We start from the raw sequence: 13,060 nt of genomic DNA, 5'->3' as shown, positions 1-13,060 counted from the left end.
ACAATTGCCCGGGCAGTGCACAGGCACAGGGAGTCCGCAAACTGGCAGACAAAGGATGCTGGAGGAGCAGGGACCAAGTAGGCTGCCTGGAGGACTGACTGACTGCCTGCCACATCATTTCAAATGAAAAAGTTTCCCATCAACAGCAGGGCCACAGCACAGTTTGCTGCAGTTACTCCATCATTCATTTGGCTGACGAGTGCGCCACTAACCTACTTCCTTCCACACACAAAAGCCGCAGCAGATGCGGCACCTACTGGCACTGCCACTGATGCTGCTGCTGCTGCTGCTGCTGCTGTGTTGTGGTTATTGTTGTTGCAGTTCGCGATGTGGCAGCTCATGCTGCCGGCATGCCACTGCCACGCCCACACAATGGCAAGTAGGCAGGCAGTCAGGCGGTAGGCTCGAGGCAGATGACATTGGCGTTGATGAGTGAAAATGGGAAAATTAAAAAAAAAACCACAAGGAAGAGCAGTGGGGGGAGGAGGAGGCATAACAAATGATGAGATTTATTTTGCATCAAGCGGAGCGTGAGCATCTACATCTCCATCTCTGCTCGCTGCTGCTCTAAGCGATCGATGGATGCCTGAATAAATCAAAAGTTCCATTTTGCAGATTTCAGCACAAAGGAACACCACAGGGACAGAGGCACAGGCACAGGCACAGGCAGAGACAAGCAGAGAGTGGAAGAGAGAGAGAGAGAGAATGGGAAAAGGGCTTCTTGCCAAACTAAAATGCCACATGGGCAAATATTTCACTTGTGCTTTCGAGCGGCGCATTGAAAAGCGAAAATATTGTGACAATACAAGCGGCAGCAACCACAGCAGCACAGCAACTGCCACAAGCAGCAGTAACAACAACATAAACTGGCAGCAGCAGCAGCAGCCTCAAGTGGAAGTGCTCGGTCTGGGCACTCGACTGAAGTGCATAACAACGTGGAAATATTGTAAAAGCAAACTACAAGGCATAGAGACAGATACGGATACAGATACAGAGACAGCATCTGGTTGAACGTGTGTCCTGTGGCAGGTCCACAAAATGGGCAAAAAGAACATGTAGCAATGGGAAGAAGGGAGCAGGAAGTACCATGCAAAGCATCTATTGATTTTCATTCCCTGAGGATGCCACAAGATGCCACACAAGCATGGTCTTCTGCTTTGACTTGGCTTTTCCTTTCTGTGGCGTGTGAGCAAGACCAGTGCGTATACTTGATTTATCCGATTTTCAAAAGCCGCATTAGAGGATGGGGCGGTGTGAGGTGGAAAATGTGTTGCTCTCGAGTGCTATCGGCCTGCGCTTCATCTGTGCGGGCAATAAATCTCGAGATTTCCATAAAACTTTTCAACTTAAAGGAAAGGCCTCGCTCTCCTCTCTTCGGCCCGGAAATGGCTCTTAAATTTCAAGCACAGCCACAGCACAGCACAGCTCAAGACTATCGATCAAAGTGGTGGGTTGGGGGGGATGGAGTGAGCCTGTGGCTCAAGTGACACCACCACAACCCCGCTCGTCAGCCAACGTTGATATTCAATAAATTCTGGCCCGAGCCGGACTAGGGAAAATGGCCAATTACGAGGCAAAACGAGTTAAGAATTGTGCCATACAGGGGCTACCTCGCTCCCCCTCTCCCCTCTCCCGCTCTCTGGTTTTGCTCCCTCCTTTTGCTATCTCTTTGGGAATGAATGGCCATAGCCGCCTGCACTTAACATGAATGGCCATTTTTCCAATCAATTACGTAAAAGCGAGAGAGGGGGAGATGTTTTGTTGGGGTAGGAAAGTGTAAGAACGTGCAAAGAAAATAAATAAGGGAAGGGTTCGCCTTGGCTGCGGCCTGCCACTGGCGGGGTCGTTAGTGATGGGTGGAAACCAACCTTAAGCTAAAGATAATTACTTGAATTTTTAAGCCAGCTTGCTGGCGGTTCTCCTGTTAGCAATTAACTTTGACATTGACATTGTGGCCATTATAGAATATTTAAATATACATTTGGTACCTGTTTTGATGCACTTGCAGACTGCCCGTTGTCATTGGGAGCTACTTCAAGATTGAATCCCCAACTGGTTCGACATCATCCGCAGCAGCTACAGCTTTGGGCAGCCAGCGTTGCCTTAATACGCCCCCAACCACGCCCAGCAGCCCACTGAGAGAGGCGCCCCAGAGCCCCTCGGACGGACACATCTCCTCGCTGAGCTCCCATTCCGGCTCGGGATGCAGTGATATCCTCTTGGGTAAGTCATTCTCCCTTTGCCCGTTGCGAATCTGTTATTTATAGCTGGCCACGAACCAGATCATGACCCAGGAACAAAGAAATGCAAACGAATTGTAGCATTTTATTGAGGTTGCTGACATTCAAACCAAACATTGCCCGCGGCTCCACCGCCTGCAGTTTGGTTTGGTTTACTTTACATGCCACAAACACGCGCAAAGTGTTGTGCCTGGCCTGCCACAATTTGTGGCTATCTCTTTGCATTCCACATTCTATATTCTCTTTTCATTTCCTGCCATTCTAACTCTGCCCCAGTCACACTTAAATTTCAAACTTATTTGATCTGTTTGGGGTTTGGAACATTTCCACCCATTGAATCGTCTCCCAGTGCCATTTCAAGTGATAATTTCTAACGCAACCCTCACTCCGCTGCCGTCAGTTTGTTTACCAGTCCCCTGTCCGTCCCAATGCTATCAGAATCAGTCGTTGGGCCTCGGAAACTGGCCGCAAATGTTGCCAGCAGCAGAAAAAATGTGCAAAGTAAACAGAAATTCACATTCAAGAGAATTTCTACAATCTTAGAGACTACACTGTGAGAAATGTAACCATTTTTTAAACATTTAATTTAGAAAGAAAAGAAAAGAGAAGCAAAGAAAACTTTTTCTAACATGTCTATTGAGGGTGAATCCAGGAAGAAAATGTCTGCTCCTACTTGATGTAACTTCTGTCAAATTGTTTCTTTGCGTGTAGCGGGCAGTGGCATAATAATAAGCAAATAAATAAAACTAAAACTAAACGCATTTTGCGCCTCTTTGTGGCTGTCCGCGTAATGCTGATGTTTGTGTGCTCTTTGTTGTTGTTGTTGTTATCGCTGCTCAGATGTTGCCCATGACGTTGCCTAGAAGTCATTGAACTTAGGACCAGCCGCCGCCCGCCGCCAACAATAGCAAAATAAATAAAACGCGAAAACGCGACCAGCAACGCGAGAGGCAACAGAAAAAGTCAGAGAGAAAAGCAGCAAGAAGAAGAAGTCTCTTTCTGCCAGAGAAAAGTGGAAGCAACAGCACGCATCACCCCACCACCCCTTCGAATCTCCACAGAGAGTGTTGATGCGGAGTGAGAAATTAATGCACTTTCTTGCCGAAAACTTCAGAGAAAATATACACTCGAAGAAAATCCAGAGTGGTAGCGAATTTAAGTGGTTTTCTGGAAGTAAATTCGTTCAACTTGAATCATTGTGATATGCAAAAAAAGATAAATTTAAAAAATGGAATAAATTCTTAGATTAATTCTTAAACTTATAAATTCTTAATTCTTGAAATTCTTCATTCGTGAAATGACAAAGGGGGAAGCCGCCTGGCCCCTTGCCGCACCAAAAAACAACTCTCACTCGAAGCACACACTCACACACACACTTAAGCACATCGATTACACAATCTTTGCGAGCGGCATTTTCATTTTTCTCTTCCTGGTTCGTCGTCATCACCATGCGCTCTGCTCTGGACAGCCAGAAACAGCAGCAGGCAAGCAAGCAGCAGCAGCCGTGTGTTCGTATGTGTGGGGAGATCAGGTTTTATCAGGCAACGCAATCGAACATATTACGTTGGGTCGGTTCGTCGTGCAATGGGTTGGCGCTGCAACGGCGCTGGTGGGTGGTGCTGTTGCGTGCTGGTTCGATTGGACTTCGTCTTCGTCGTCGAGTCGTTTCGCTTTCGTGGAGGATCGGTTGACGACTTCGCAACGTTCGCGAAGTTTGCCGTTTTCTTGTTATTTACAGTTTCTGGTGGCTTTCGCTACCCCGTTGGAAAAATTGCAAGCAGCAGCTGCAGTTGCCGTCGACGTTAACGTTGGCGTAGCTGGTGGCTTTGCAGCCGTTGCTGATCATTGACTTTCGTTGGTTCCCTTTTGGGCCAGGCATTCGTCAAGCAGACGGAAGGGTTGAGCCCCGGAGACGTGGGGCGCTGAAGCGGTATGTCAGGAACAATGGGGAAAATGTGTGCAAATATTGAACGAATAATTTTTGAACATAATTAATTTTAGTTATATTTTATTTAATCTACTAAAATTAACATTCGTGAGGGTTCAATGGGAAGGTATGGGTAAATGTATTTAATTCTTATAGGGTTCCCTTTGCCCCTATTTAAATTATTTTTTAGTTGATCTTCAAATAGTTTTTCTTGTGTCAAAAACTTGTTTGCCACTGCCACTTTCCACTGCAGCATTTTCCACTTCCGCATTGTACAACTCTCCCACTCAGACAGAGCGAGAAGGCCTGTCTCTCTAACTTGCTCTCTTTGACTCCGACTCTGACTCTCTCACGAAGCAGAAGAAGGTTCTTTGACTCCCGCCCCATTGAAGGCGCCCCCACTTCATCGTCATATTTCTCTCTCTGCCAAACAACATCTATTGCTCTCTCTCTTTCGATAATAGTGCAAACTAGGTAACGGTTCCCTCTCTCTCTTGCTCTCTCTGTCTTTCTTTCTCTATGCACGCGCTTGTGTGTGTGAAATTGATCTTGAGTGGTGTGTGTGTGGATGCACTTGGACGTTGGCGTCGCTGCCAGCTGAGGCAGCGCAATAGAAATTGAAAATAGCAACCAGGAAAAGAGTTGCAAATGGAAAAGTGCAACAACAAGAGGCAGCAGAAAGAAGCAGCAGCGAGAGTGGCAATGCCTGATGTTCTTGTTGGTAGTATTGGTTGTTGCTGCTGGTGGAGATTAGAAAGATAGGAAAACCCGGGGGAAGCATGGCTACAGCTTGCAGCACATTGACTTTTACTCCGCTGCTGCTGCCGCCTCCTCCCACTCCCCCAGAGATGCGATGCCGCGCCTCGTGCTGGAAGCAACGGCGCTACGTAGTTTTCCCCTGCCCACTCCATTGGGCCACACAGAGGCCCCAGCCACATTATATTTTCCTGCTCTTTCCACACACACACACACACAGGCATATGGGGATTCTTGTTCTTTCGCGACGTTGCCGTCGTCGTCTTGGACTTGGTCTTGGTCTCTGCTGCCACTGCCACTGCCGCTGTCGTAGCGTTGTTGTCGTAGGTTCTGTTCTGCAGCTCTCGCCTTGGATTTGTGTTGCGCATTTGGAGCGCTGCGAAGTTGGCGCTTGGATCTCGTCGAGGCGAGAGTTTCGTGCGCGCGATCGCTGCAATTTCAGAATTTCTCCTCAACGCGCATCGGGAAAAACCCAACCCATACCTCAAATATCGTATATCAAATATCGATCTGAACTTGAACACAGAAAGATCTACGTGGATCCAAGGAGGAATCCAAGCAACACGGAAGTGAATTGAATACACAATAAAAACATACAACAAAAATGCATGTTATAATAATTATGAAATGAAAGCAAAGTGCAAGTGAAAACGAAGAAAGGGGGAGAGGGAAATGGCAGAGCGAGAGAGCAATCAAACAGAGAAGATCAGGGGGGAGAGGCAGATAAACAGTGAAAGCTCTCTTGGGCGAACGGACAATAAACTCGCTTACGGACACGAAATCCATGAAATTATTTAACCCACAAGAGAGTTTTCACTGTAAATAGCTTCAGGCATAGCTTGAGCTTTGTAGCCTTTGTATTTAGATCTAGAATTAATTTAGGTTAGAAGCAGCTTCAAAGATTTTTGCAGATTTCGAATACCATTCTCCTACCCGAAAAGAAAGAAAGTTACCAAAATTTCCCCTCAAATAGTTTGGAAATCGCTTAAAGAAAAGATCCCTAAATCGAATGAACTTTAACTAAAAGCTCGAGAGCGTGTGACTGCCTCGATATAAAGTGCCAAAGGACTTGGGAGTGTGCCCAAAAACCTGACCCCAAAAAAAAATGCTGAAAAGTTCCCGCAGTGGCCGCAGCAAGATGTTGATGATGCAGATGATGGATGGCCATGTAACCGCAGCGATCCGAGCAACATGGATGTATACCAAATAGAGCTGGAGGCACAGGCACAAATCCGCTCCAATCTTTTGGTTGAAAATTGTGTGAAGCACGCAGTCGGGCAGCCGCAGCAGCAGCTACATTCGCAGAAGGAGAGAAAGGATAGTCACATCAAGGACTTTGACGGCAACGAGGAGGAGCAGGAACAGGACGAGGACGAGGAAGAGGAGGAGGAGGAGGAGGAGGAGGAAGAGGAGGAGGACGACGACAACGCAGAAGAGGAGGAGGAACACGAGGACAGGCTCCTGCCAGAAGTCAATTTCGATGCAAATTCGGATTTCAATTTGCATTTCTTTGACACGCCCGAAGACTCCTCGACCCAAGGCGCCTACAGCGAGGCCGCCAGCCGCGACCTAGACTCCGATCAGGACCAGGAGCCGGAGGAAGATCCACAGCAGCAGCGGGAGTTGCAGGATTGCCTCAGTGCCATCGAGGCGGCGGATGCGGATCCCCTGCAGCTGCTGCAGTGCGACGACTACTACGGCCAATCCGCTGCAGGCGAGGGCGTGCCAGGCGCACCAGTCATAGCCACAACTGCCACTGCACCGCATCCCCATGCACACCATAATCCAAGCAATCCACATCTGAATCCGCAGCACAACACAAACTCCAATCCACACGCACACCAACAGCAGCAGTCCCAGCAGCCGCAGCTAAACTGCACCTTGAGCAATGGTAGAGGTGCTCTGTACACCATCAGCAGTGTGCATCAGTTTGGTCCGGCCAGCAGCAGCAGCAGACACCACCACCACCACCACCACAGCTCCTCACCCAACTCGAGTGGGGCACACGCCTCGCCGGACAGCGGCTGCTCTTCGGCCAGCTCCAGCTCCTCCCACGCCGTTTCCTCATCATCGTCTTCGAGCTGCTCGGAGCATTTTGGTCGCTCAGCCGCAGCCGCAGCAGCAGCAGCAGCAGCCGCAGCAGCCGCAGTCGTCGTTGCATCTGCATCCACAGCCACATCCACGTCGCTTGTCAATGTCAGCGGGAATGCTCATACATCCTCGTCAGCGGTTAGCTCCAGCTCCAGCTCCAACTCCAGTCCCAGCTCCGTCTCCATTGCCAGCTCCAGCGCAGCAACATCTTCATCTGTTGCGCATCTGAACAAAGGCCATTCAGGTATGTCCAACTCCAGCTCGAAGATCGGGAAACCCGCAGCTCTTCCGCGTTTGGGCTTCCCCATTGTTGTCGCAGTTGCAAAAATTATGTTCAATAAATTTGCATTCATTGCATAACACGGCAGCGGCAGCGGCGGTGGCAGCAACAACTGTAGTCGCATAACCAATTGAAAGTTGCTGCCAGTCGGATTTTCTTCTCCTTTTGGGGGGGGGAAACTATTAAAGCGCAGCATGAAAAATGTGAAAATGAATATAATTCCCTGTTATTGGCCAATGTTGCTGTTGCGGTTCTGCCTCATGTTGCAGTCGCAACTCTTCTCCTTACGGCTGCCAAGAAAATTGCTTTTCATGTTGCAGTCTGTCAATGCACACGCCGCTTGCCATGCAAAAAACCGATTTAATTTTCATAAATCGCTCTCGGAATTGGTCGCTCCTCCCATGATATGATTGCAATGGGATTGAGCTGGGAAAGCATCAAGGAAAACCATTTGAGAGGCAGCAGGGAGAGTGCTGCGGCAGCCCTGAGCTAATGTCATAAAAACCATAAGCACTCGAGCAGCGGCGTCTTGGCTGGACTTGCTAATTGCCTTAGTGCCTGCGCCTGGCCTGGCAAGGATTCTTGTGGCATGGGGCAACATTTAATTGCAGCAATTAGTGCGGCCAGTTCCAGGCAAATGCAAAATGCCAGCAAATTAAATCTAGGGGAAAGCCAAATACAATTTCAAACAGGGGAAAAATAAGGAACTCCAATTGATATTTGTATCTGCCCCATGCCCCCCTTGGCTCCTTCAATCACTTGCCTGCAGATAAATCCAAGAAAGTGTACAAAAAATCAAGCAAATATATGAAGTCTTTGTCGTCTATCGTCTGTGCCTCTGCCACATACTGTTTGCTGTCTGACAACGCGGAAATGCCAGCCAGCAAGCAGTCAGTCCATGCCACATTTTCTTCCCCAGCTCTTGCCCCTCCCTGGGCCACTCGAACAATGGCATTTGAAATTGTCAACTTACACAAAAGCGACCAAATGATTTGCATTTGAACGCGGCGCGAAAATGAAAACCAGGCACTTGAATTTCCTTTTGGTTTTTCATACACGCCCAGGCACAGGCGGCCCAAGACCGACGACATTTTCCAGACATCGTTGCTTGCTTTTTGCTGCTGTTGTTGTTGCTTCTGCTGTCCAATGGTGAAAATTCAATTTGCAGTTGCACAAGCGCGTAACGCGCAGTGTTCCCCCATCTGCATAAGCCTCCACACTCCGCGCGCAGCTGGCTCTCCCCCTTGCTAGCCGCCCATCATCTGTGGAGTTGCCTCCATTGCCCTGCCGCTGCACCCCTCTCCCGCTGCTTGTCGGCGCGTGCGAGTTGCACATTAATTTCATTTTGTTTCGCATTTTTCGAGGTGTGGCAACAACTGTGCGGCAGTTCAAACTCCGCGCTTAGTTCATTTGCCTCTTCCTGCGCTGCGGCATTAGAAAATTCAGAAATACAAATACAAGCGAGAAACAAAGTCGAATTGAATTCAAAATGGAAAAAAACGCCAAGAAGCATTGGGTTGCGTCTGGCTTCAATTTTTTTGTGCAGTCTTTTTCTGCCTTTTCCCATTTTCCATTTGGCATTTGCATTGCAAATTTCGTTTCGGCTCCAGCAGGGAAATTGTGTGGCTGCAGTTTTTACTCGTGACTGAGGCAGGAGAGGGTAACATACAGGCAGGCCGGCAGGCAGGCAGGCAAACTGTTGTAGGCGTATACGTGATTTTTTTTGGCATTTCTTCTTATCGCACATCGCACCCTGCAGCAGTTGAATGCACCCTGAAGCTGTTGCATTTGTGACTTGCCACAGTCCGTGCTCACAGCGCAGGGAAATTGCGGATGATTAAGGAAGAAGGCAAAATCGATTTGGAGAGAGTTTCCCTTGATTGAAAGTGCCACCTAAAGTTGCCTCTCGCTTTAGTTTGTCTTTCCATCGATTGCTGCCTTTGAAATGTCCTCCCGAATTGGTGTTTCCAGAGCACACATCAGATTTAGAGCGTGCGATATGATTGCTGACAGCAAAACTCATTTGGCAAATTGAAATTGCTGTGCTGTGTGTGGCATGGCAGCCCAGGCTGTTGCATAATCAGACAACTTGCCAGACAACTTTCGTGCGAGGGAAATGTAAACGAAATCCAATGAATTTTTCCTTTTGCAGAGCCACAGCAGCAGCAGCCACAGACAACGCAGCAGCTACAGCAGCAGCAGCAGCAGCAGCAGCAGCCGCCACACTCACATCAGCAGCAACAGTTGCAGCAGCAACAGCAGCACCCCCAGCAGCAGCAGCAGCAGCAGCAGCAATCTTTTGGCATAGCCGACTCCAGCAACAACAACACTAGTAGCAACAGCAACAACAACTCCAACGGCGTCTCCTCAAAGTCGTTTGTGCCGTGCAAAGTGTGCGGGGACAAGGCCTCTGGCTATCATTATGGTGTAACCTCCTGCGAGGGTTGCAAGGTGAGTTGCTCCAGGCACAGTCCGCTCCCAACTTCGCTCACTAAACTCTCACTAACCTTGCAGGGCTTTTTTCGGCGCAGCATCCAGAAGCAGATCGAGTACCGGTGCCTGAGGGACGGCAAGTGTCTGGTCATACGGCTGAATCGGAATCGCTGCCAATATTGCCGCTTCAAGAAATGCCTCTCCGCTGGCATGAGCCGCGACTGTGAGTACCCAAATGTTGCACAAACAAAGTGAAGGGGAGGCTGCACCTAGTTTGGGGCTTTCCAACAACTTTATTAGCTGCGAAAATCGCAGTGAAAGATCGCAGATTATGTCAGCCACTGCCGCGGGCCATTGTCAATGGTTTTGGATTACTTTATTCCCACTAATTGAATCGATATGCTGATGCTTCCTGAAACGTTGTTAAAGCCTTTACTTACGATCATTTTGCCATTACGAAAACGAGTTTATTGTCTGTCTAAGCACCCATAAACCGCTCCGTGCAACCACTTGAGGGGCAGCTGGGCAACGACAGCTTTACGTGCTGCCAAAATCCACCCACGGGCCAAGAGCTTGAAATTAGTTTTTATGACTTTTTCGCGGCGGCCGGCGAGAAACTCCAGAGGGATACCTTTGGGTAGCTGCTTTCGAATGCAATTTATTTGATGTTGCACAATTAATTAACAAAAAAAAGATCCGAAACTCCAGGCAGCAGCAAGGCAACATCGTTGCAACACCAAAACAGGGGGGGGGGGACTCTGTGGGTGTGTTTGTGTGTGCGGCAAAAGATATTTGTTGCTGTCACTGTCATTGTTGCTGTCGCTGTCGCTGCACGCGAGCAACATTTATTAGTCGTGTCTATTGCCTGCAACATTTGTTGCAACGTTTTTATGGCTTTTGTCTCGCTGCAGCGGCGTGCCGTGCCTGGTGTTGGGCAAACATTTCCTTAATTTTTCACCAGCGCCCACGCAGTCCGCCAGTCCTCCAGCTCCTCGACCCACACGCTGCTCCACTGTGATTTCCTCACAGACTCTCTCTCTCTCTCTCTCTCCACTCCCAGATTGTACGACAAAAGCCTTTTGGTGTTTGCTGTTACCACTTTTAATGATTTTTCCAGTGCAGAGATTTTCTTGCCGTGTTGCTGCAAGCAGGGAAATGCTCTAACCTGAAAGCATTGGGCCACATTTGGTTTGGCTTTCATGTCAAATCTTTTTCTTAGCGTTTCTTCTTGCGTTTCGGTTGCTCTAATGAAAGACTGTGGTCATACCTGTTGTCGTGTGGCGTATTTCCCTCTCTGGTAGAGTATTGCCAGCTTCGTTCCCATGACCCAAGTTTTCCTGCTGCTGCTGGCTCTTCCTGCTTTGGTCCTGGCTTTTGCTTCGAAGACTTTTACTTTGCCTCCGCATGCATACGGAAAGTTCAATAATTTAGTTAAATTGCTTTTGTGGCAAGTTTTGGTTCGGGCTCCTGCTGCCTGGTGGGCGTTGCGACGTTTCTCCATTCGAGGCGCCTCTTGATATTCGCTTTGCTCGCTTTAATTAGACTTTTGTCGAGTCAAATGGCAAGCAGGGGGCAGGGCGCTGGCGCTGGCGGGTTATTATGGTTTATGGCAAATGCAGCAATTGCCATTTTCTGATTGCCGATTGTGGCGATTGTCGATGGCCTATTGGCTGTTGCTGCCTGCTGCCACTCCGTGAGAGATTTTCCAATTAAATTCCCGCTCAGAAATCAGCCAAATGCGACCGAAATTTCGCTGTGCAAATGTTTGAAGTTGTTGGATTTTAATGGGTCATGCCACTTGGCATTAGCCGGCCCTTCCCCCGATTCTACCAAATGTAATTATGTTGCCCCCGTGTTGCAACTTCTGTGCTGCGCTTCTGTTTGTGTCTATCTGTGTGGGCGTGGCCTGGCTGGCTTTTATTTAATTTGCAAAAGCTTTTGTTGGCAGCGACAACAAAGTGCAATAAAAAAGGCAAAGTAACGCGACGCTTGCCAAGCACAAATTACATTTCGGATGTTGCAGCAGCATCAGAGGCAGCGGCAGCGGCAGCAGCACTTTGCATGGCTCTGTAGGAATTTGGGTCAAAAATAAAACACACACACACACATCTACAGGGGGTCTTTATGCCGGCATGCGGCATTTTGTGGCATCAGCATGCAGCATCCATCGCGTGTGCAAGAGAGCTTAAACTCTGCTCCCAGGACTCTGGCCTGGCATTAATCAAATTTATGTGCAAATATCCAGCAAAAGTTGGCTAATTGAAGGCAGTCTCTCCGCCGCTCTTGCCCCTTCTCTTGTGCTGCACGAAGCTGCCGTCAATCAAATTTGCCACAAATCAAATTACAATTAAAGAATGGGCCACCACGGGGCGAACTTTTTGGACAATATTCTGCGCACTGCTGCCTGCCTGCCTGTCTGCCTGTCTGCCTGTCTGGGAATGGGCACAGAGCTGTCGCTGCTTGGGGGCAACATCAGCAAACAGACAGCAAACATTCAGTTAGAGCAACGCCAAGGCGACACAGTAACACAGAATCAAACAGCTCTGGCTCTCGTCTCGACTCAATTGTAGTCAATTTGAAAGCCAACTATCAAATGTCAGCGCCAAAGATTCGTTTCGTTTCGTTTCGTTTCGTTTCGTTGTGTCTCGTTGCCACACGACTCTTCTAGACGCCCAAAAAATCGAGTGCAAAATGAAACTGTTGCTCTTGTGGCAGTTGTTGCTGCTGCTGCTGCTGCTGCGCCTGCGCAGTGACAAGAACAAAGACAAAGAGCAAGACTGGCTTATAATTGTGGCGTAAACTGGGTCAGGCTGCCAGGCCAATCCAAATCCACCATTTGGCCAGGCCCACAGACCCGAACCGAACCGTACCCAAACCCCTTCTCCCTGGCTCGTTCTGCTGGCTTGAATCGCTTTGAATTCGCTTTTTGGTCCATTGTTGGCCTCCGCTCTGCTCGCTCGCTCGCTCGGTTCTGTTCTGATTTTCGTGTGCCGTGCCGTTCTGACAATTGTCTTTTGTTGTTTCGTTGGTTACATTAAAGTCACAGAGAGTCACAGGCTACAGAGTCACAGCTTTATTTGGCCATTGTTTCGGTCGAGATTTGTATTATTTGGCAATAGAAAAATTGCCGAGAACAAAGGAGGCAACATTCTGGGCAGTCTTTCGATTATCGTTCAAAGGGCATAACTGCTGGGAATGGGTTGATGGGTCATCGCTGTAACTAGAGCGGAGTCTCTCTCTCTCTCTCTCTCACTCTCACTCTGCTCAGCTTAAGGCTTCTCTGTATCTTCCCACTTACATAATTCGCTGTCATTCAACCTTTTACAATATTTA

The 13,060-nt window shown here is 48.6% G+C and overlaps 1 protein-coding gene across 1 annotated transcript in view; it reads left to right on the top strand.

The window, feature by feature from the left end:
- Positions 1 to 6,013: 6,013 nt before the first annotated feature.
- Positions 6,014 to 13,060, top strand: part of LOC117586858 (ecdysone-induced protein 78C) — a 30,982-nt gene continuing 23,935 nt past the window's right edge. The window contains 4 exon segments of the mRNA XM_034277154.1: positions 6,014 to 7,013; positions 7,125 to 7,249; positions 9,447 to 9,745; positions 9,809 to 9,950. Of these exon segments, the coding sequence (XP_034133045.1) occupies positions 6,115 to 7,013; positions 7,125 to 7,249; positions 9,447 to 9,745; positions 9,809 to 9,950 (1,465 nt within the window). The 5' untranslated portion in view covers positions 6,014 to 6,114.

This window comes from Drosophila guanche, unplaced genomic scaffold, assembly GCF_900245975.1.
Source record: "Drosophila guanche unplaced genomic scaffold, DGUA_6, whole genome shotgun sequence".
NCBI classification, from domain to species: Eukaryota; Metazoa; Arthropoda; class Insecta; order Diptera; family Drosophilidae; genus Drosophila; species Drosophila guanche.
The sequence above is the reverse complement of the archived record's forward strand: the minus strand, read 5'-3'. Positions and strand labels throughout refer to the sequence as shown.